Genomic DNA, 24,087 nt, shown 5'->3' with positions numbered 1-24,087 from the left:
TTATTTGTTCATTAACTAATACAGTTAAAGAGGATACCACAATTTGTTACTCACCTGCTGCACAAGCTGCTAAGAACTTTTCACTCTTGGAAAGCTGTTTTGCTATAAGATGTGTGCAATTTCTGTATTGCTAACAAAAAAAAACAAACAAAAAAGTGTAATTGAAAATGGTTGTTTAGTTTTTTAACTACTAGCACAGACCATCATCCAGCCTATTTATCTGTAGACTTCCATCTTATCTGCTGCTTCCTTTTGCTCCTTCTGTGAATTTAATGAATGAAACAACGAAGGTAGATGCTTACCTCAGTATCAATAAAAACACAGTCCAGTGTAAGTAGTAATTCAACTATAGCCGCCTTTTCTTGTTTCTTAAATCCAGTTAGTTGGATTCTCCGTTTTTGGACAGCAGTCGCCATCTGTAAAATGTTGTGGGGTTTTTTTTGGGGGGGGGGGGGGGGGGAAGGGAAATTTATGCATAAATTGTTTGTACAATTTGTATTCGAATTTTCTATTCCTTCCATGTTTTTGGATAAAATTAAAGACTTAATATAGCTCTATAAGCAAATGATTCTATTAGAGTAATGCTACTTTGAGATACTACAAAAAATAACCATTTTAAAATTGTTACTAAGTAGCATTAATGTACACTAAAGATAATAGCCTAAAGCAGAGGTTCCAGACAATGCTGAGCACCTACATGATGCTCCCAGCTCTGCACCTTTGTGTACCAGCCTACCCACCTCAAAGAAGAGAGTTAGACGTGCCAACAAGATTTGCTGTGACTGTTCCCTAACCAAACCCCTGGGTGCAGACAGAGGGACTCAGACCAGCCACTGAGGGGGGAGGTCCATAATAAGCAAAGCGAAACAGCTGTCCTAGGCAAGGTAGGTTGTAGCAGAAAGGGCCCTAGGGAAATACATTTGTTAGTCGCTAAGGTGCCACAAGTACTCCTTTTCTTTTTAATAGGAGGAGTAGAACAGAAGGGGAGGAGACAGGATGTTGAATGGAGGTGGCGCCAATAACTGCGTTTTCAAACCTGAACCAGCAGCTGGACTTCATGGGGCATCACCAGTCATTTCTACATGGATATTAGTGCACAGTTTACATGGCATTGCTAGGCCTAGGGCGTGCATCATGGTGGGGTACCCAGCTCTCCCCCGCCCACACCTACCATGGGGGCCTGGGAGCAGGGGGAGGCCACACTCGGTCACCCCGGGGCGCTCACCTTTCCCTGCCCGGGGACGGTCGCGCTCACAGAGCCGAGGCGGATCAAACAGCCCCTCTCGTGCCTGCTGGCATTAGCTGCCCAAGCGCTGCTGTGGGGAGGGGCAGCGCCGCAGCGGCTGTAGAAGACCCGACCCCGCCTTTACCGGAGCTGCTGTAAGAGACGGCGGGCGCGCTGCCATACCAGCCCCTGCAGCCTCCTTCCCGCCGGCCCCGCCCCCGGATGTGGGACCCAGCCGTTCCGGGACGTTGTCACTGACGCTCCCTGGTCTCTGGGGCTGTGAGTGCGGAGCCGAGCGGGGCCCGGCCGGTAAGTGAGCCTGGCGGGGCGGAGAGACCGTGGGCAGCAGGGTCCGAGACATCCCCGGGCCGCTGTGTCCCAACACGCACCTCCCGGGGAGCGGGGCCCCACTGGAACCGCCCCGGCAGGCGCCCTGCTCCCCACTAGCCCCTCTCCTGCCCCGTCTCCCCTCCAGCCCCCCCAACAGGACGCTCCTTGTGCCTGACCGTTAGTGCCCCCCCCCCCCCCCCCACACACACACACTCACTCTCGTGCCTGTGAATAACTAACTTGGCTGCCTGACAGCGTGTGGCGCTCCGGCTGCGCTCGCCAGGGCCGGGTCACACGCCGTGTGCCACCGTCTGTCGCGGGGTGAGCAGATGGTGACGACCCCAGGCTGCCTCCCCCCCTACAATTTATTCCTTTTGCCAAGTGGTGGTGGTGCTGCTATAAATTAAAGACGGCACGTTTGGTTAGAAGGGCCTGGAACTAGTTGGGACACTGGGATGGGGAGGGTCTGTTTCTGGTCCTGGTCCTGCGCTGACTTCTTTTGTGACCTTGCACAAATCATAAAAACAAAGAGGTGGCACCTTAAAGACTAACACATTTATTTGGGCATAAGCTTTTGTGGCTAAAAAAACCCACTTCTTCAGATGCATGGAGTGAAAATTACAGGCATAAATATATATTGGCACATGAAGAGAAGGGAGTTATCTTAAAAGTGGAGAACCAGTGTTAGCAAGGCCAATTCACTCAGGGTGGATGTGGTCCACTCCCAATAACTGATGAGGAGGTATCAATTCCAAGAGAGGGAAAATTGCTTTTGTGTGAGCAAGCCACTTTCCGTCCCTATTCAAGCCCAAATTGATGGTGTTAAGTTTGCAAATGAATTGTAGCTCTGCAGTTTCTCTTTGAAGTCTGTTTTGAAGTTTTTTGTTAAAGGATGGCTACTTTTAAATCTGTTATTGAATGTCCGGGGAGATTGAAGGGTCCTCCTACTGGCTTTTGTATGTTACCATTCCCGATGTCTGATTTGTGTCCATTTATTCTTTTATGTAGAGACTGTCTAGTTTGGCCAATGTACATGGCAGAGGGGCATTGCTGGCACATGATGGCATATATCACATTATTTTTTGTTGAGGAATGGCTAACATAGACCTTCTTTGCCTCCGTTTCCCCACTAGGCAAATAAGTCTTAGCCACCTACTTCAAAAGAGATGTTGTGAAGTTTGATTAATGGCAAGTTTGAAAATTCAAGTCTTCTACAAATGCTAGGTATCCCTGGTTAGTATTATCTAGGTCAATTGGTTTTAGTCTCAAAAAGAAAAGGAGTACTTGTGGCACCTTAGAGACTAGTCTATTACTAGATGGAAATGGTAGAATTGTGGAGAAAAAGCAGAAGTGTTAAATAAATATTTCTGTTTTGTATTTGTAGGGGGAAAACAGATGATGTAGTCATGATAATAATGCTATTTCCATTCCACTGGTGTACTCAGGAGAATGTTAAATAGTAACTATTAAGATTAAACACTTTGAAATCAGCAGGTCCAGATAACTTGCACCCAAGAGTTTTAGAAGTGCTGCGTCAGGTGCTCATTGGACCATTAATGTTGATTTTCAATAAGTCTTGGAATCCAGGGGAAGTTCCAGAACACTGAAGAAAATTAATGTTATGCCAATATTTTAAAAGGGTAAGCAGGATGACCCAGGTAACTATAAGCCTCTTAGTTTGCCGTCAGTCCTAGGCAAGAAAATGGAGTGCTTGATATGGGACTGCATAAATAAAGAATTAAAGGAGGATAACATAATTAATGCCAAAAGAAAAGGAATACTAGTGGCACCTTAGAGACTAAGCAATTTATTTGAGCATAAGCTTTCGTGAGCTACAGCTCACTTCATCGCATGCATTCAGTGGAAAATACAGTGAGGAGATTTATATACACACAGAACATGAAAAAATGGGTGTTATCATACACGCTGTAAGGAGAGTGATCACTTAAGATAAGCTCATTATAAATTGGTTAGTCTCTAAGGTGCCACTAGTACTCCTTTTCTTTTTGCGAATACAGACTAACACGGCTGCTACTCTGAAACCTATCATAATTAATGCCAGTCAACTTGGTTTTATGGAAAATAGATCCCCTCAAACTAATTTTATGTAATTTTTTTATGAGATTCTTAAGTTTGGTGGATGAAGAGAATGGTGTTGATGTAATGTGCTTATATTTCTGTATGGCATTTGACTGGGTACCGCACAACACTTTGTAAAACTGGAACAATATAAAATGAAGATGGCACACATTAAATAGATTAAAAGATGATAAATTGATAGGTCTCAAAATAGAATTTTAAGTAAGGAATAATCATTAAACAGCTGTGTTCTTAGTGGGGTTCCTATGGGGATCAGTTCTTGGCCCTATGCTATTTGACCTTTTTATCAATGACCTGGAAGAAGATACACAGTCATCAGTGATAAAGTTTACAGATGACAGAAAAATTGAGGGAGTGATAAATAATGAAGAGAATAGGTCACTGATACAGAGCAATCTGGATTGCTTGGTAATCTAGGCACAAGCAAATAATATGTGTTTTCAGATGGCTAAATGTAAATATATGCAAGTAGGAACAAAGAATGTAGGCCATACTTGGGGACCTCTTTCCTGGCAAGCAGTGACTTTGAAAATGATTTGGGGTCATGGGGGATAATAAGCTGAACATGAGCTGCCAGTGTGATGCTGTGGCCAAAAGGGCTAATGCAGTCCTGGGTGCATAAATAGGGGAATCTCAAGCAGGAGCTGAGAGGTTATTTTACCTCTGTATTTGGTACTGGTGTGACAGTTCCTGGAATATTGCGTCCAGTCCTGGTGTCCACAATTCAAGAAGGATGTTGATAAACTGGAGAGGGTTCAGAGAAGAACCACGAGAATTATTAAAAGATTAGGAAATGTGCCTTATAGTTAGGCTTGGAAGGATTAGCTTGTTGTCAGTTTTACCATACATACAAAAACTCAAAAAAAAAAAAAAAATTTCCATAAAACATAATTGAAATTTACAGATAGGTAAATTAAGAAAAATACTGCTTGAGAACTCATTACAGTTTGATTTTGGGATATTTACTTCATATATCAAAATATACATGTGATACTGACAATTTGTGTTTTAATGATTATAAAGTTTTAACTTTTTGAATCTCAACATTGCTGTCATTAAATAATTATCTGATACCTGTTGTTGTCTGCCCCCCATAATTTCCCACAACTGTGAAAGATTATAGATAAAAATGGATGAAAAATACTTAATGTATATAATTTTTCACAGTTTTGGAACTTTAAATAGATAAAAATGAGAAAAATGCTTTAAAATATACATTGATATCTGTCAAAATTATAAACAATTTTTTTTTTTGAATTCTGCCAAACCTACTTACAGAAATAAGTTAAATAGATTGAACTGCTGGTGCCTAACAAAGAGAAGGTTAAGAAGGAACTTGATTACAGATTGTAAATACCTGCATGGGAACAAATATTTGATAATGGACTCTTCAGTCTAACAGAGAAAGTTATAACACAATCCAATGACTGGAAGTTGAAACTAAACAAATTCAGACTGGAAATAGTGTGTCAATTTTTAACACTGAGGGTAATAACCATTGGAATTGGACCATAGGAACCAAAGGTCGTGGGGGGGTCTCCATGACTGGCAATTTTAAATCAAGACTGGATACTTTTTTCTAAAAGAAATGCTCTAGGAATTATTTTGGGGAAGTTCTATGGCCTGTGTTATACAATGGGCCCCTCTGGCTTTGGAATCTATGGAAACTATAGGTGGAGCTTGCAGCACCACCAATAGTAAATGTTGTCTAATGCTTTCCATTGTAAGCATTTTCATTGCTTACAACTTTGCCAAATGTTAATTCAGGCTGAAATTTTCATGCTGCATCTTTATCTCAGATTGAATGTTTCTGGAAAATAAAAACAAAAAACAGCAAAAATAGTTCAGCTATTTCTCAGAACAAGGTTAGGGAAAAGTACATTGGCAAAACAATGTTAAATTCTTGCCACCATTTTGATGAGCACCTTTAGCATCTAATATACAGTGGAGCAGCGAGTGGAATTTTGGTAGGGGGCTCACCCTAGCAGCAAAAAGGTATCTTTTGCTTTCCCCATGAAAATCCATACCAATCTGGACTGTATTGCCATGCTTAATAGAGTTTGTTAAAGAAGAGTGAGGACAGGGACAGGAGCTAGAGGGGGACCAAGTCAGTCTGGTGGGGTACAGAAGCACAGTACTAGGGAAGTAAGCAGAATGGCTCAGGCTTGGGAAGGAAGGACAGAGTCTGCGGCTTCTGTATCCCCTGGATGATACTACCTCCAGGAACTTGCAATAGATCCCAGTATTCCTGCGCCTGAACATACCTCTGTTGCCAGTAAATATCAGTGAAACCGATTGGCAAAGTGTGTCTCATCTCCTAGAGCGGCAGTTCTCAAATTGTGGGTCGTGACCCCAAAGTGGGCCACAAGTTTCTTTTAATGGGGTCGCCAGTGCTGGTATTAGACACTCTGCCGCGGGGGGCAGAAGCTAAAGCCCAAGCCCCACTGCTTAGGGCTGAAGCCAACACATGAGCCACTTAGTTTCACTTGGCCCCCGGTGGAATGGGGCCACGGGCGATTTCCCTGCTTACCACCCCCTAACACAAGCCCTGATTCTAGACTCTATGTTCTAGACTCTATAATTTAGAGTAATACAGGACACTGAGGTCGTGTAATAATTTTTGTTGTCGGAAGTGGGTCGCAGTGCAATGAAGTTTGAGAATCCCTGCTCTAGAGGCTGATCTACATACTGGATGACAACCTGTTCCTGCTATTCGTTACTATGTTAGCTCATGTGGCAGAGGTCTGTACAATGCATTAAAGGTTCTGTTACCCCAAAATCAGACCCAGGGTACCCCCAGAATAGCTTATCTGTTGCCCCCTCCTGGGTTTACCAGAAGTTCCCTTCAAGGTAGCCTACTAACCTATTAATATGTTTCTGAATGGTGAAAGGGGGCTCACCCTAGAGAAATTCCCTGGGTTTAGTAGAGGTTCCCTTTTTAGAAAAACTCCCCAGAGTATCCTAGATCAGTTACCCTTGGGAGGACACAGATACGGTCTTCTGATAGAGTTGATTGATACACAGGCAGTACTTTTCCAAAACAAAGTATCTCCTATTACAGTAGCACACTGATGTTTCTTGGCTACAAAGTAATCTCATCAACACAATTCGTACAGATTTAAAAATATCTGAACTGCAATGTCATACAATTAGAACAGTACTAAGTGTTGCACCGTACATATGGTGATTAGCCATGTGCAGTCGCTGACAGAAATTTTACATTGTTTTATATGTATAAAGTTTAAGCTCTAACACAGTGGTTCTCAACCAGGGGTATGCAAATGTCTTCCAGCTCATCTGGATATTTGGCTCGTTTTATAACAGGCTACATAGAAAGCACTAGTGAAGTCAGTACAAACTAAAATTTCATACAGAGAGTGAGTTGGTTATACTGCTCTATATACTGAAATGTAAGTACAATATATATATTCCAATTCATTTATAATATGGTAAAATGAGAAAGTAAGCAATTTTTTAAGTAATAGTGTGCTGTGACACTTTTTGTGTCTGATTTTGTAAGCAGGTAGTTCTTATGTGAAGTGTAACTTGGGGATACTCAAGACAAATCAGACTGCTGAATGGGGTACAGTAATCTGGAAAGGTTGAGAGTCACTGATCTAACAGAAATACACATCTTTATTGCTCCAAACATATTCATTAATATGATTTCAGTTCTATATTTCTCCTATAACAAGCATGCCTACTCTCCATAGGTTTCTTTCCCCCTTTGTTCTGTCAGGGTCTGCTAGTTGATGCAGGTTCTGGCACTGCTTGTGGCGGTTTTTTCTTCCGCTGCAAAAACCACCCCAGAGTTCTGACCCTGATCTTCTCCTCCCTCGCTGAACAACTTCACCAACACCTTCACCTTCTCCTTCTAACTAAGTAACCACTGCCTACTGACTGTCTGTCTTTTATACAGTTTTGCCAGCGAGAAGACCCTTTCTGAGCATGCTTGCATTCCAATCTCTCTATTGGTTCTTTTACAATCCTTCCCTTATTATCCCATAATAATTGTTTGCTGAGTCATTCTTATATAACAGTTTGATATTATAGTCTGTATTGGCTACTATGGTCTGTAGCTAAATAATATCATCTCCCAACTATTATGGTCTGTAACCTTTATCCTCTATTTACACTGAGCCATGCTTGACTGACCTACTTAGGTGCCCTTAAGTCTACCTCTGTGCTAAGCATGCTCCACTTTTCTTGGATGCATGCCAACATTCCACATACACCAAACTGTAAACAATTACCTCATCCTTAAACTGACAGTTGGATACATACAGTATGTACCCTATCTTAATATTATGGTCTTCTGTTACCACTCCATTTCCTGCCAATTTAGTTAATCTTATTTTAATTCTTCCCCCATTTTCAGCTAATGGTGGCAAGGTGATGCTTTTAGTGCTGTGTTTATGAAACAGAATAGAAGAGCTCAAAAATATCTGGTATTAGTTCCAGCCCTACTGATGACCCATATGAGGACCAGTATAATTCTACATGATGGAATATCCTTAGTTTTAAAAAAGCAAACCAGGGTTGATTTGATTTAAATCAAATTGATTTAAACCGCTAGTCAGGAAGACTCAATTTAATCATGGATTTTCTACATAAAAGTGCATTCTTTTTGGTTGTTATAACCTTAATACATATTCTTCACACCTCAGAGATAGATGTAGGTTTCATTTTTAGAAGGTACATACTATACATTTTTAAAGTGATTTATTTTCAAAACTTTTCAGATTAGTTTTACAGCTATATCAGAAAATGAATGATTGTTTGGTTATTTCATTTACCAAAGGTAATTGAAGCAGATATTTATGAAGTCATTGGGAGGTGAACTATCTCCACTTCAACAGGTTAATCATTAATATTTGGAGGATTTTCTTGCCATGCTGTATTAGGAGGAAAACGTTATCAGACAGACATTTAAATTGTTTTAGTTAACTAAAACAACAACGTTATGTATTCTGGATTTTTTTCTTCAGCAGCAAACATATAATATTTTAACAAAATAAGCATATGCATTTTTGAATTTAAACATTCACGTTCTTTAAAATCAGGTTTGTTTTTTTTTTAAATTATTTTTAATTAAAATAGTTAAATGAAATATTTAAAAACAAACAAAATTAAATCTACTACATCAGCCAGGTCAACATGAGAAATTTAAAATATTGGCTTCTGCAGCTAACTCGGTCATTTTCACCTTCATTTTCCTGTTTGTTCATAATCTGGAAAAGAAAAACAAACTTTCCTGCTTTTTCAGGTCCCAAACGATTTCTCAATTTGGAATGAATTAGTCCAAAGGAAGAAAATATTCTTTCTACACCAGCAGAAGAAGAGATTATTACTTCAACGGTCTCTGAATCCAAGTGCTTAAATGACTTCCACCAATTCACTTGTGTGACTTTCTTAAAACCTCATCAGCAAACCTATATTTCTCGAATGGTTCACCCTTAGCTCGGAAGTTTATTATGGAGGGATGATTACTGAATGTCCATGTCATAGCCAACTCCTCTTCTTCAGGTTTGACCCTGGTACCAAGTATTGAGAATATTTGCAAGAAAATGAGCTGGAGATAGTGCTTGTCCCATTTGTTTTTTTTAATGCTTGTAATTTAACTCTGTCATTGCATATTTCTCTTTTAAAAATCTCACTCGGTTCCTTCCAAATTTCAACAGCGTCAGTAATAAAACAGCTGTTTCCCTGCATATTGTTCAAGGCTACAGAAATAGGCTTCAGGGTACTTACCATGTGTTCAATATTTCTCTTAAGCCCAATGTTGAGAACTTTGGCTGTGACCATGCCATCTATTTTTTCACGATTTTGTTCACAAACTGTCATCAGATTAGGCCAGTTCTTGATATACTGCTCAAAACAGTCCACTCCTGAGTTCCATCGCACGTCTTGTGGGAGAGTTAGCTTGTTTCCTCCCCCTTTTTTCAGAGCAGCTGCTGCAGAGTGGTTGATACGGAAGTATTTTGCAATTTCAACAACATTAGCCTTTATTTCTGGAACACTTTGGCTAGGAGGTGCATCAGATGAGCACTGCAACTGTATGTTATTAGCTTGGGACTCTCTTCTGAATAATTTCTTCTTATCTTGGATACATTTGCCTCATTGTCTGTGACCAAGCTGCGTACTAGACATTTGAATTTTTTTTCACAGTTTTGTCATAGCTTTTACTGCTGCTATTTGTAAGTATTCTGCTGTGTGTGCATTTCCTGATGTATCAATTGTTTCTGTAAGGAAGACATTCCCTTCTTCTGTTGTCACACAAGCACTTACAACAGGATCATTGTGGACGTTGTTCCACCCATCAAGACTCAGGTTAACAATTTCACGCTCTAGACCTTTTGCACACTTCCCAATTTCTCTTTCATACACTTTATCCAGCAATTTGTCTGCGACGTATGCTCTGTTGGGTGGACTGTGTCCTGGTCTTAATGACTGAACCATGTTAATGAAGTGTGAGTTCTCAATCATACGGAAAGGATAGTTTGTTGCATAAACAAACTAGGCAACTTTTTCATCAATTACCTCTTATTGTAATCTGCTGGTTCTTATCACAAACTTATCTACAGGTGATATACTGTGGCTATGGGATATACGTGATGTGACTGAAACACTATCATTGGCAGATAATTCTGAAACTATAGAAATGATGGTGATCTTGAAGGTGGATAGTCTTCAGAATCCTGTATGTTGAGGATGGATTCTCCTAAACAAAATAAGTCCATGCAGTTATTTAATCATTATTACCATCCTGCTCATTTATTATTACTCACTGCATTCACTAACACTCAGTACTAGTTTAAAGGTGAAATTGTAAAAGGAAGATCTGCCTATTTCAGCTATTTATTTTTTATCACAACTGCATCTAAAATGATAGTACCATACAGCAACAACTATATTTTTTGCTCAAACATGAGAATTCAAGAATAGTCCAGAAGGAAGACGATCAGTCCTTAAGAAAGAAGCATGTAATAAAAAAGTTACCAACCTGAAGATCCTGCATGTTCAGACATGTTCCTTTTATCATCTTCAACGCAGCTTCCTCCTGAGAAGGAACACTTCTCATGATGTTGTTTCATTTGGTTCAACCAGGCCTTGCATTTCTTTCTTGCACTGTTTGCATTTTGCACGCATGCCTGTCTTACCCACAGGTAGAGGAACTTCATTAAAATATTCCCAAACTGGGTCTCTCTTACGGCCTGCTGCCATTGTAGGTTTTCCCTTCTAGTGAGAGAATGGTATGGTAGATCTTAGATCAATGAAGGCTGCACTCGGAAAGACCTCAAGACTTCTGGAATATGCTGCTCATACAGTTTGACTTTTGTTTCTACTGTCTGTCCCTCCCTTCTTACATTTATCTCCAGACTTCTTCTCATTATTGCGGGTGGAATAGATATGGACAATCTTCTATTCATTGAACTTTTTGAAACTTTGCACTTTTAGAGAGAGGTAAGGGATTGACTCTGTGTACAAATTTGCAGAGGCACAGTAGGGTTAAGGTCTGTTATTTCTCACCTCTGTATATTTATTTATTTATTTTAAAACATTTTTTGCTGTTAACAAGCATGTTATCTCTTGATGCACAAATCCACAGTTTGAGAACTGCAAAACTGAGCATCTCTGATGGTATCTTGTAGACTGAGCACTGAGTCCCATTGGGTAGATAGAAAGATTAACCTAAATAATATATACAGAAGCCCCTGGAACCCCATAAGAGTGGGTCCCTAATTCATGAACTATTGGAACTCATTTACAAAACTTTTCTTAAACATTACATGAATATATTGTGTCATACTATAGAATTAGAATTTATAATCCCTATTCCATGATGAGATACATCATAGCTCAAAGATATCTTAATTAAAACGATCTTTAGATAGGTTTTTTTCCCTCAAAAAGCATTTTATCAAAAAAAATCTAATTTAAATAAAAATCTGATTTTTTTTTAAAATCATTGATTTTTATCCACCCAGAAGCAAACTAAGCCCCCCTAATGTTACAGTTGTAGGTCAAGCCCTCAACAATTAGGAAGTGCCAAAATTAAGGTTGCCTGTTTAATCTTAATTCAGATCTTTTGTGCATAAGCATTATAATCCAGTTTTTCATTACACAATCACATTCTAGTCTTTCCAGAGGATCCCTGAGTCTCACTGGACAGTCTGTGCAGGAAATCAGTTAGTGTAATATAGTGAATGAGACTGTTTTCTGTAGAACCCCTGCTTCATTTGCTGGAGAAGATGGAAGCTATGTAGCAAATAAGGCATGGGACTGCAGGAAGATAAAAGATGATCTTGTGATTAAGTTGAATTACACCCTGAAGAACTGGATTCTATTCCTGCCCCTCTCACAGAGTTCCTGTGTGATTCTGAACAAGTCACTTTTAACCAAACTTTTCCCAGGTGGCCACTAATTGCGTCTTCCTCATTTTGTAGGTGCCTAAGTTGAGACATCTGCGGCCAGATTTGCAGAACTTCTGAGTATTCACAACTGCAACTGAAGTCAGTGGAAGCTTTTCTCTGAATGTATAAAGTACTATAAAACGCTAGGTACTCTGAAAAATCAGACTGTAGACACCTCAGATTTGACACCTAAAGTTAGTGGATGATTTTGACCTTTAATTTTCCTGTGCCTCGGTTCCCCATATATTAAATGGAGACAGTAAAATTATCTCTACTTAGATAAGTGTTGGGAGAATAATTAATATTTGTGAAGTATTCAGATGCTATGGTGATGAGTGTAATTAAAAAGCCCATGAGGAAATTATTATTTTTTTATTCAGTGTAAAGTTTGGATTTTGTGCAGTAAATAAGATGTTGTTACACACTGATGCAGATAAAAAGAAATACTGAATAGTTATCCATTCAGTGAGTGCTGTCCATCCTGTGCACTGAGTGAAGCGGGGGTCCTGTGGAAAAACTAGTATGTGATCATTTAATGAAAGATTGTATCATAATTAGGCTTGGCAGAATTCAATTTTTATTTTTTTTGTAACTTTGATGGATAATGTCAATGTTTATTTTTAAGTATTTTTTCTGATTTTAGTGTCCTGCTATCGGGAAGGTTCAAAAATCTACCCTGTCTCTGCCAATCTGGTGGTAAAAGAAAAATTACTTCTCAACCTCTCTCCCCTCCCACACTCGCCCCACCCCCCTTTTCCCCCCAGGAAAGAGGCGACTAGCACAAACCCACAGCAAATCATAAATCTGGTCCTACCCTGATCCTGAGGGTAGACACTGCTGATCAGTGACTATGGGAGGCAGAATTTCTTCTGGAATGCATAGGGTATAAATACCCTCCCCTTTGCTTAGTGTGCATGGTAGGTCAGTGCCTCCATCTGGCCAAGTCCCTTCCTGTTCTCTCCTTGGTTTCGGTCAGGTAAGTCTGTTCTCTTTTCTCCTCCATCGAAACTCAAATGTAGTAGGGAGCCCCATTCTCTTTTTCCTGCTACCCAGAAAAAAGAGTCACTGCATTCAGTAGCATTGAGTACATTTTTTAACATAACTATCTCCGCTGGAATGTAGAAAACAAAATTGTGGCAATATTTCTGGAGCTTTTTAACTTTTGTAAAAGATAGGTTCACTTAAAACAATATTTCAGGTACATTTTAATATTTTTATTTCATTTACAAAGGGTCCCTACAAGGGTACTTAATTTCCCAAACTAGAGTATACTCACCCCAGTAACATACTCCCAGTTAAACATCTTCCCTTAAACCACATAAAATAAAAAAAGAAACATACCATTGAATACCATGAAAACTATTCATTAACTGTAATTAGGACATCAGTTATGTTAGCATGAAAATCATATAAAGCATAATTTTCTGCTTCTTCCATGGTTTCATGTGTTTCCATTTCACTATGAATTATGTTAAATCTGTCGGTCTCCCTTTGTACAGTCACTGTGGTTTCTGGCAAAGGGTGGTAAGAGGTAAGTGGGTTGCAGTTGTGGTAGTCAACAAGGAGGAAGATTGGGTAACTTTTGGGGTAGATTGATTCTCTGGGGAAGGTTGGAGGTCAGGTCAGATTGATTCTGAAGTTAAACAAGGCAATTAATTATCGTGTGGTGATGACTGAATTATTCACCTTTGGGCATTTGTTCACTTGTCATATTTTTGAAATGTTGAATGCTTACTAGTTATATGAGCCACAGTTGCTGTAGCTCACGAAAGCTTATGCTCAAATAAATTTGTTAGTCTCTAAGGTGCCACAAGTACTCCTTTTCTTTTTGCGAATGCAGACTAACACGGCTGTTACTCTGAAACCAGTTCTTAAGGTGATAACCCATAGCCTGGGTTATTCACAAAAAACAATACCACAGGTAACACAACCTACAAAATACACTAAAGCCAATGCCAGTTATTTCAGCTTCAGAACTGGTCTTCCAGTAATTCACCTATTTTCAACTGCATACAAATATTTGACATCTAACCTCAAAAAATGTGAATTCAAATACATGGCTTGCAAGGAGCTGAAAAACTGCTCACAAAAGTTTGGCATATATATAGGCTCTGGTTTTATACAGGAATTGTATTATTCTTACTTTGACACACAAAATTCATGGGATCAGGACAACAGATTTGTCGTCAAAACATTCCTTGCATGATGGTCCTAAATTACTGTAGTGACCACACTGTGGTGTAATGATATAAAATAATTACTCTTTAAATGAAATTTTGAAGCATCATGAAGTTTGTACTTGCATTGCATTCAGTCTAACAATTTTGAATGACTTGGTACTAAAGACATGCTTTTGCATGTCTTTTTCATTAGAATCCTGAATTTTTTTCCCACTCCATATTCATCCTGCCTGAGTTCCGATTATAGTAGCTACATATTTCTTGTCTTGTAATATATTGTACTTCTTGCATAAAATAATTCACCTTAATCTTTGTAGACAAAGGAGACCAATCTCATTGATGGTCCAAATTTCTTTCCACGGCTTCTTTCTGGTTCCTTACCTATGTCATGTCTTAAACTTGATTTTGTAACTTGCAGCATCATCGTATTCAACTCTCTAGATTTTTATAAAAGCTAATTTTTCATAAGGTATAAAATGCTAGTTGTTCTTCTCTTGTTCCCTGTTTAGTGTGTTGATGGATTTAAATCCTACTATTTTCAAATCTGGTTATGTTATTGGTTAGGCTGCTTATAAATGTCTTACTTCTACAATAACTTCTAACATTCTAGCAGAATTGGTTGGCTCAGCAATTGTTTATTTAGTTTGACAGAGGGACTTTAAAAGAAAAGTTTCTATTCAGGGAACTAGCATTCTTCTCCCCTCAAAAATCTAACACCATCACAAGTTTTCTGTCCAGTGATGTGAAACTTTGTAAGGAACTGTCAGGGTTCCTTCCCCACTCTGAACTCTAGAGTACAGATGTGGGGACCACATGAAAGACCCCCTAAGCGTATTCTTACCAGCTTAGGTTAAAAACTTCGCCAAGGTACAAACTGTGCCTTGTCCTTGAACAGTATGCTACCACCACCAAGCGTTTTAAACAAAGAACATGGAAAGAGACCACTTGGAGACGTCTTCCCCTGCAAGCCCTAGACACCCCTTTTCCTGGGGAGGCTTGAGAATAATATCCTAACCAATTTGTTACAAAATCATCAAAGGCTTAAACCCCTGGATCTTGGAACAATGGAAAAATCAGTCAGGTTCTTAAAAGAAGGATTTTATTTAAAAAAAAAAGGGGGGGGGGCGGGGGGAAGGGGAAAATCGTCTCTGTAAAATGAGGATGGAAAATACTTTACAGGGTATTCAGATTCAAAACACAGAGGATCCCCCTCTGGACAGAACCTTAAAGTTTACAGAAGACAGGAATAAACCTCCCTCTTAACACAGGGAAAATTCACATAAAACAAAAGATAAACTAATCTGCCTTGCCTGGCTTATGTATACTGGTTGCCATACTGGAGACTTGAATTAGGATGGGTTGGAGAAGATGGATTTCTGTCTGGCCTCTCTCAGTCCCAAGAGAGAACAACCACATAAAGAGCACAAAACAAAAAGCCTTCCCCCAAGATTTGAAAGTATCTTGTCCCCTTATTGGTCCTTTGGGTCAGGTGCCAGCCAGGTTAGCTGAGCTTCTTAACCCTTTACAGGTAACATGATGTTGCCTCTGGCCAGGAGGGATTTTACAGCACTGTATACAGAAAGGTGGTTACCCTTCCCTTTATATTTATGACAGGAACAATGCAAAATTATTTATTCCTTCTTGGCAGCACAGAGTTCTCCAGTCTTCTATGGCTGGCTGTAAATGCTTTTTTGTAGACTGTGTCTGCTTCGAGAGTGAAGCCTACCATCCACTTCTGATAGTAAAAACAAGTTCTTCGGAGAAAAAAATCAAAAAGGTTGCATTGTGCTTCATTAGGTTGACAATCATAAAAGGAGTGATAGTTCTTGTGGTTTTGAATATTGGGGCACGTGGGCTTGGTTTCTGGAAGTTCATGGAATGCAATAGTGTCACTTGCATATACTAAATCAATACAGCATTCAAGGTTGGATCACAACATGTGTACCCATTCTCACTTAACTTGAAAGCTTGGAGCAAAATACATATAGAAAGATAAAATAACTTCAGAATTCATAAAATATTATGATTTTAAGTTAAGTATTCTGTATCTTTCAAGATGTCTTTTAATCTGTGGATTAGATATTTCAGTGACGTGGGAAATTTTGGGAAATCTAGATTTCCAAAAATACTGTAAATTCTTCAGCAGTGTGAATATCTCTTTCTATAGCTTGCATTTTTTATTTAAAAAAAGAAGTAAATCAAGTCTAAGTATTAGTATTGGCCTGTCAAGAGGATGATGATTATGCTTAGTTATGAATTCTGGCAGTGTCCTACTCATTCTTCTCTAGTTACTATTTCTTCCAGCAAATATCTTTACTGCAGAAGTTAGAAATTTCAGCATTACAGAAAATAGACAATTATATCAATCTTCAGTTACTTTTTGTAGACTATGGAAGAGCATTCAGAATAATTTTCTTTGACTCCCGAAACCCGTACAACATAACAAGTTTTTTTTCCATTTTATTTAGTACACTTCATATTACCAACCGTAGGTGTTTACTGTTTGCACCTTTTAAATTTTGAAATAACTTCTCTATGATTTACGTGCTATCTGTTTTTAAACCAGATATTTATCACCTCATTTTCACTATTGAAAAATGTATTTGTTCTTCAGTCATGTTCATTGTTCCCTTTACATACCAATCTAATTTACACCCAATCAACTTTCAGCCAAAAATCTTAGTTTTAGCCACTTGATTATTTTTATACATAAAAAAATTTTCCATGACCAATCTCTATTTAAATAGTACAATAGATGCCTCAAATACATACAGTATATTACCCTGTTTAATGAAATATGGCAATTTAAAAAAAATATCTAGTTTACATAAAATATGTCAGCCCTCAGTAGAGAATTTTCATTTTCTACCTGTGCAAGAGTCCACAGGAGAAGGAAGACTTTTTTCCCCCTTAAATTCAACTAATATTTCAATACAATCTCAAAATTCTTGTTACTTTATCAGAGGACTAGACCTATATAACCGTAATCTCTTTTGCTCTTTTGACCTGCTTACTTTTCCAATCCCATGATTAAAAAGTAGGTGACTAAGATAGCTCTTAACTTTAAAATGTTCTTAATACTGATTTTGTAACATTATTGAAACTTCACATAGATTTGTTAAAATAACACATCAGTTTACTGTTCTCCAAGGGGAATGGTGTATTCAAAGTAACAATATTAATGGCCATACTTATAGTACAGAGTTTGATATACTTTAAAAATCTCAGTAGTTTGTTAGTCTAAATCTAATTTGTTGAAAAACCCTAATGATATCCCAAATAATCATCAGTTATCTGTCAGCACATTTGTGCAGCTATGATAATGGTGTATAACCTATATAAAATTATATTTTAAAAACCTTCATTATAAGATAAGGTTGAAATGTCAAGAACTCTAAAGTTCTATAGGCAACCTCAATTCTGCTGTTTCCTAACTTTTAATGTGGCTTCCTTTTGTGCATGCATTATGATACAGTCTTTAATTACATGATCACATAATATAAGACCCCTGCCTTATTCAGTGTACATGATGGATTGTGCTCTGGGGATGAACGAGGGTTGTGTAGTGAATGAGGCTGTTGTCTGGAGGACTCCTACTTCATTTGTTGCGGAAGTTGGAAGGTGTGTAATGAATGAAGCATATGGGACTGCAGGAAGACTAAAGAATGGTCTCCTGGTTAAAAAAGTTGAATGCCACTTTGGGAAATTGGATTCTATCCCTTCCTCTCATAAAGTTCCTATGTGATGCTGCATAAGTCACTTTCAATGAAACTGTTAACCACTGGCCACTAATTATTCCTTATTTTCTGCGTGCCCAATGTGAGCGATCTGGGGCCAGATTTGTAGAAGTGCTGAGCACTTACAGCTGCGGCTTAAGTCAAGTGGATCAGTGCTTTGAAAGTATAAAATGCTAAATATTCTGAAAAATAAGGCCTGAGGTGTCCCAAGTTGGGCACCCAAAATTAGTGGAGTCTTGACAATGCCTCTCCTTGTCTCAGTTATCCAGCTATCAAATGGAGATGATAATCTTCCACAGGTATTGTGAAGATAAATTCATTGTTTTTGAAGCACATGGGTACTGTGGTGAAAACATCATTGAAATGCCCATGAGGAAATAAATAATTTTGTATTGAGTGCAGGTTTTGGGTGGGATGCAATACTGAAAGTCTGGGGGGATACGTTGAATGTGGAATATAAAAGGAAATATTAAATAACTGCCCCCATTCACAGAATGAAGCAAGCGTTCTGTGGAAAAAACAGCATGTGATTCAAGATTGTGAGAATGCATATGCACAAATGAGCCTTAATAGCATTTCTAACTCTTGAGTACTTGACTGTGCCATCTTAACGTTATTTTAATGTGTTTTATGTAATTTATGATTTTTTTTAAACAAATTGAAAAAAAAAACAAATTAATGTGGAACCATTAATGTGTGACCCATGTTGACCCCCAACTTGGGTCATCTGTAGGGATGGAACCTTTAAGTCCACAGAGGAGACCTCTTTCACTTGATAACAATAGTAGACTGTTATTCTCTGGGTGCACAAGTCTCTACAGTGGGGATGAGAGACCCACTTCGGCATTGGGTTTCACAGATATCTGTTGAAAGCCAAGGAATTTTAACTCAAAAATGCTGGGTTCGGTTCCAAGTTCTGTAAGGTACTGTACTCAAATAGTTATAGACTCTTCTGCCCCAGTGCACCTAGCTTGTCTCAATCCCCATGTGCTCCTATCTGACTCCTCCTGTCTCCTGCCCCCCTTTCCATTTGATCCTACACATGTTCCCCCAGCATCTGTCACCCTCTGCTCCCATCCACCACCACCACAGTCCCTGGCTCTTGCCCCTTCCCTGCTGTTCCTGCCCCTCCCTGGCTTCTGCAATTGTCAGTCGCCCTCACTGTGTCTCATCCCTCTGTATTCCAGTATGGCTGATTCCTCCTTCTCCTTCTCTTCCTCCTCCATGCTTCCTTGGTTCCAGCAGTGGGAGCACTAAGTGCTCAGGATAGACAATCCCTGTTCTCAATTCCTATGCTCAGCACCACAGGGTCCCCCCTGCTATGGGGAGGAGCAATTTCAGGAAAAATCCTGCTCCGTCCATGCAGTCCCAGGATGGAGTATGTTCAGTTGCTATACACGTTAGCCATGCGGACTCTGGCAGTCGTGTAGAAGCTCCGAGGGGATGGAGCTCACTGCAGTCAGAATTTATATATAATTTAGCTGCCAAACTCTAATTAGTATCTACTAAGCAGGTGTGAACTGAATTTTTTTGGAGACTTATAACTTAAGACAAATTTTGGGCAAATTTCCTCACCCCCTGGCCAGCCAGATTTCAAGTGCCTGCTCCATTGCATGGAGGAACTAGATTATCAACAGAACAGCTGTAAAAAACAAAAACAAAAAACAAAAATAACCCCCCAAAAGGGACAGTGTATTTTTCCTAACTGTTTATTAGAAACAACTGAACCATTTTAAGTGACGTTTCCCCCCAAAAAATTTAGACTGAGTCAAACATGTGGCATTTACATTTCAGCTCAAGCAGTTAAAACTTCAGCAGTCATAAGCAACTGAAAACATGATTTTATAAGGTGAAGTGTGCAGCAACCTTAACTAGAGGTGCTAGCAGCTCTGCCTATAATGAATAAGGGGTGTGTGATAGTTGTGATAGTGGTACAGTACATGCATAAAACATTCTGTCTTTTAAAATATAATCTCACAGAAAAGTGTAATTACTGAAAGGAAAAAAAAATTATCCAATGGAGAATAGTTTATGCATATGATGGGGAAATATTTTATTCTACATATATTTATATTAAAAAACCTTATCTGGTGCACAAGATCTACTGACGATTACCCTTTCTACCAGTGTTTTTGTAGATGAGCAATTTTTTTTTTTAACATATAATTCAACTAAATACATGTTGGACTGCCACAGACAAATTTCAGTCATAGCCCAATGTCAAACACTTCCTGTTAAAAATTTATAAAAGGAAATCAGTCAGAAGCTTCATAGTTTGTACACTTTGATTTATCTAACATTGTATAAAATTTTACACAGAAAGACCACCTGCATGTACAGGAAAAACATAAGTTTATGTCTCATTTTAAGGCCATTTCATAAGGTTTCCTTAACTATGAAACCAGCGCTTCCCCGAAATACACAGTGAATATAACATGTGGCATCCTTCACTGTGGTCGCATTTTAACGTATAGGGCCAAAAGAGAAAATAGAAATGTTATAGTTAAAAAGTTAAATGCACAGAAGCCAGTACATGCAAAAGTTATAGTTCACCTAACAAGTAATTCATTTCCCACAAATGTAGACATTTGTACTGCTCTATGTAGCAGTATGTTTCATGCTTTGATGCACATATGCAATGTGGTAGAATAGTTCTCACAACACTTAATACTATTTTCTGAACCTTGTTGGTTTTAATTCTTAATTACAACTTTGTATTAACAGCCTGAAGCTTCTTTCTCCATAGTATTTCAAAGATGCTGCCTTTGCTTTCATCTCGCACAACTAAAACTTTTGTCTACATCCTAATCACCCTCCATTGTGACTTCTGAAATCTCATCTTCTCTGGTCTCCGCACTCACCTGGTCTCCTGTCAGTTCTTATAAAAAACCCTTCTAAAATCATCCTTTTACATCAATCTGACCTCATTAGGTTGTCTGCTGTCCACAACAAACCCACTGTAGACAACATGTGCTCTCATTTGGTGCTGCTGAATCAATGCTCATAGGTTCATAGATTCTAAAGCCAGAAGGGACCACTGTGATAATCTAGTCTGACCCCTCCCCCCCCCCGCCATATAACACAAGCCATAGAACTTGCCCAAAATAATTCCTACAGCATATCTTTTGGGAAAACATCTAATTCTGATTCATAAATTGTCAGTGATGAAGAATCTGCCATGATTTTAGGGTCTTACCAAATTCCATTTTGGTCAATTTCACGGTCATAGGATTTTAAAAATCATAAATTTCATTATTTTGGCTATTTAAATCAGAAATTTAATGGTGTTGTAATTATAGGGGTCCTGATCCAAAAAACAGTGGGGGGGGGGGAGAGTCACAAGGTTATTGTAAGGGGGGGTTGTGGTACTGCTACCCTTACTTCTGCGCTGCTGATGGTGATGGCACTGCCTCCAGAGCTGGGCAGCTGGAGAGCAGCGATTGCTGGCCAGGAGCCCAGCTCTGAAGGCAGAGCTGCTGCCAGCAGCAGTGCAGAAGTAAGGATGGCATGGTATGCAGACTGGGTCCTCAGTCAGCAGTTGCCACTCTCTAGCTGCCCAGCTCTAAAGGCAGCACAGAAGTGAGGGTGGCAATACCGTGACCACCCTAAAATAACCTTGCAACACCCCTGCAACTCCCTTTCGGGTCAGGACCCCCAATTTGAGAAATGCTGGTCTCCCCCATGAAATCTGGTCTTTTGTGTGCTTTTACGCTATATTTATAGAGATTTCACGGTCTGTGACATGTTTTTCATGGTTGTGAATTTAGTAGGGCCCTAGCCATGATCCTTGGCAAATCGGTTCTGTGGTTAATTACTCTTGTTGTTAAAAATTTATACATTATCTCCAGTCTGAATTTGTTTAGTTTCAATGTCCAGCCACTGGATCATGTTATACGTTTCTCTGCTATCATTAAATAGCTGTTCCCCATGTTGGTATAACCTTGAGTTGAGCTCCTTGAGTCTATCACTATAATAAAAAGTGGTTTATCTACAAATGTATACAGGACAAAAGGGTTCAGTCCCTTGCTCAACCATGGTTTTTGAAATGGTGCTGAGCACAGTTTGGTTCTGAATATCCTTTTAGATTAACCATTTTCAGATGTAGTTCAGACGTAGTGCACCTGTTACTAACACCCATTGTCAGCTGGTGATAATAGTTTATTTTTATTTGTTTTTTAGCATAGACAAAGATTTTGAATCCCTCCACTAGGTCCCTTTTCACCACTGTATCAAGTTCAAGCTTCTTGTCCTTGCCTTCAGGACTGTGCATTACCCTGCCCCTCCCTGTCTGTCTGACTCAACTTTCTTATCATGTTCCCTTTCTCTCTCTCTGACCTAAACCAGTGATACCAGCCTGGAATGCTTAATTGTTCTGCTTTCCTCACAGCCTTCTAATATTTTCTCCCCTATGTAGAATGTCCTTCATGAGCTGGTCAGCAACCTCTTTCCTTGTTCAAATTATTCTTCCCATCCTTTCCTGATATAGCCACAGGGCATTTTTCACCTAATATATCCATTCATTTTATTTATTTAAATTCTTTATTTCTGTTATGCACTAGCCTTCTCTCAGCACTTGCAAGTGTATTGGTGCATGTGCATTGTGATAGTTCTATAATTGTGACCACATATTAAAACAAATGTATATTTTTATTTTAACTTCCAATCAAGCAGTTATCCTTTCACTGTTTGTTTTCCTTCACAAAGGACAAACATTACAGTGCAGAAAGCTGTTTTTATTAAACAGTCCCTAACACCCTGTTTGATGCCACATGATAGATAAATGTGAACCCTATCCCACAGAATTTAGAAAGTAATTTCAGATGTGATGCAACCACTGAGGCAATGTGTTTCCCCATTTACTTCTTGCCTTTCCTACTGTTCATTACGTCTGTGGTTGCCTTGGATGAAAGGAAAGAAAGATGAAGCAGTATAAGATTATGGAAGGAAAGAGAAAAGAAAATATGCTGAAAGCAATGCAGGAAAATATATACCATGTACTGTGATCAAAAAGGAAAAAAAGAGGGAGGTGTGTGAAAGTAAAATCAGGAAGGTAAAGAAAGTATAACAAAGGCAGGAGTATTACCATGTTATATTTTTTTAAAAGTAAAAAAACCACTAACAGTATGTTATAATTATACACAATTGTTTTATTCATTTATGTTACTGGGACTGCCGGGAAATGTGGTGTTAGTGCCCAGAATTGTACTAGATACTTAATTTTTTTTTACATGGTTATTACGTTTTAGTTCTGAGGTTAGTGTATAGTGGGTAATTTTTTTTCAAGTGCTGTTTGTAAGATGCTAGAAGAGATTTATCATGGAGATGTTTGTCTGTCCTCACATCAATTTGAAGGATATTTCCTGTCACCGACAGATCTTACAGATGTATATTGTATCTACATGCTTTCATTTATCTTTGCCATAAGAGTTCCAAGTCGCTACCAGTACCAACCTGTCCTATTGGGCTATCAACTCCCTGAAACTTCTCACAAAAACTCTTGTAATAATAGCAACTGTACGTTCTAAAATATATTTAGCATGTGTATATATCTTATTTATCACAGTCAGTTGGGAAGACTTGGCCAGCAAGCAGATGAAGCAAGGAGTATTTGCCAAAAAGACAATGTCTTATTGACTTTGGAAAGAGTAATGTTTCCAAAGCAGAGAACGGGCCATTTTAGTGTTGTTATGGGTAACAACAAATGAAGAGTGTTTCTTGCAAAAGATAATTTCAAGGTTGTGTGAGGGAGGGGATAAATAGCATAAATAGTATAAATCTGATTATCAGAGTTGCTGAAAGCCATAACTCCCATTGACTTCAGTAAGAACTGTGAGTGCACAGCACAGCTGAAAACTAGGTCCCTGAGCAGCTATACTAGTTTTGGAACAATGCTGCACTCCTTCCAATCCCCCGCCCCTAGCCTCAGAGGTCAGGGAAAGGCTTTATCTGGGGCAGCAGGGAAAGAAGAACCATGGCCTCTTTAAGGATTACCCCCCCCCCTCACTTTGAGGAGGTCAGAAGGTGATACTGTGGCTGATTGGTTGGATAGAAGAGTGAAATGTAAGCCTGTTGGCTGCCTCGCACCCAAGGGGAGAGCATAT

The 24,087-nt window shown here is 39.0% G+C and overlaps 2 protein-coding genes across 16 annotated transcripts in view; one reads left to right on the top strand and one right to left on the bottom strand.

Moving 5' to 3' along the window:
* The window catches only part of SLF1 (SMC5-SMC6 complex localization factor 1), a 72,636-nt gene extending 71,133 nt beyond the window's left edge, over positions 1-1,503 (bottom strand). For 3 of the 9 annotated variants that reach the window (XM_043546238.1, XM_007054074.4, XM_037903246.2), the window contains exons 1-3: positions 1,226-1,353; positions 303-416; positions 55-130 (exon numbers count right to left, since the gene is read on the bottom strand). In XM_043546238.1, coding sequence (XP_043402173.1) covers positions 55-130; positions 303-416 — 190 coding nt within the window. In that variant the 5' untranslated portion in view covers positions 1,226-1,353. Of the gene's footprint in view, positions 1-54; positions 131-302; positions 417-740; positions 971-1,171 lie in introns of those variants that run through there. The other 6 variants (XM_043546234.1, XM_043546233.1, XM_043546231.1 and 3 more) reach the window with 5 other exon arrangements.
* KIAA0825 (KIAA0825 ortholog) overlaps positions 1,406-24,087 on the top strand; it is a 406,839-nt gene continuing 384,157 nt past the window's right edge. For 3 of the 7 annotated variants that reach the window (XM_037903239.2, XM_043546230.1, XM_043546227.1), the window contains exon 1: positions 1,420-1,534. The gene's annotated coding sequence lies outside the window, so the exon portion shown is untranslated. Of the gene's footprint in view, positions 1,535-12,102; positions 12,169-24,087 lie in introns of all 7 variants that reach the window. The other 4 variants (XM_037903241.2, XM_037903240.2, XM_037903244.2 and 1 more) reach the window with 4 other exon arrangements.

Source organism: Chelonia mydas, chromosome 5 (genome assembly GCF_015237465.2).
Source record: "Chelonia mydas isolate rCheMyd1 chromosome 5, rCheMyd1.pri.v2, whole genome shotgun sequence".
In the NCBI taxonomy this organism is placed as follows: Eukaryota; Metazoa; Chordata; order Testudines; family Cheloniidae; genus Chelonia; species Chelonia mydas.
This window is presented reverse-complemented; position numbering and strand designations above follow the sequence as displayed.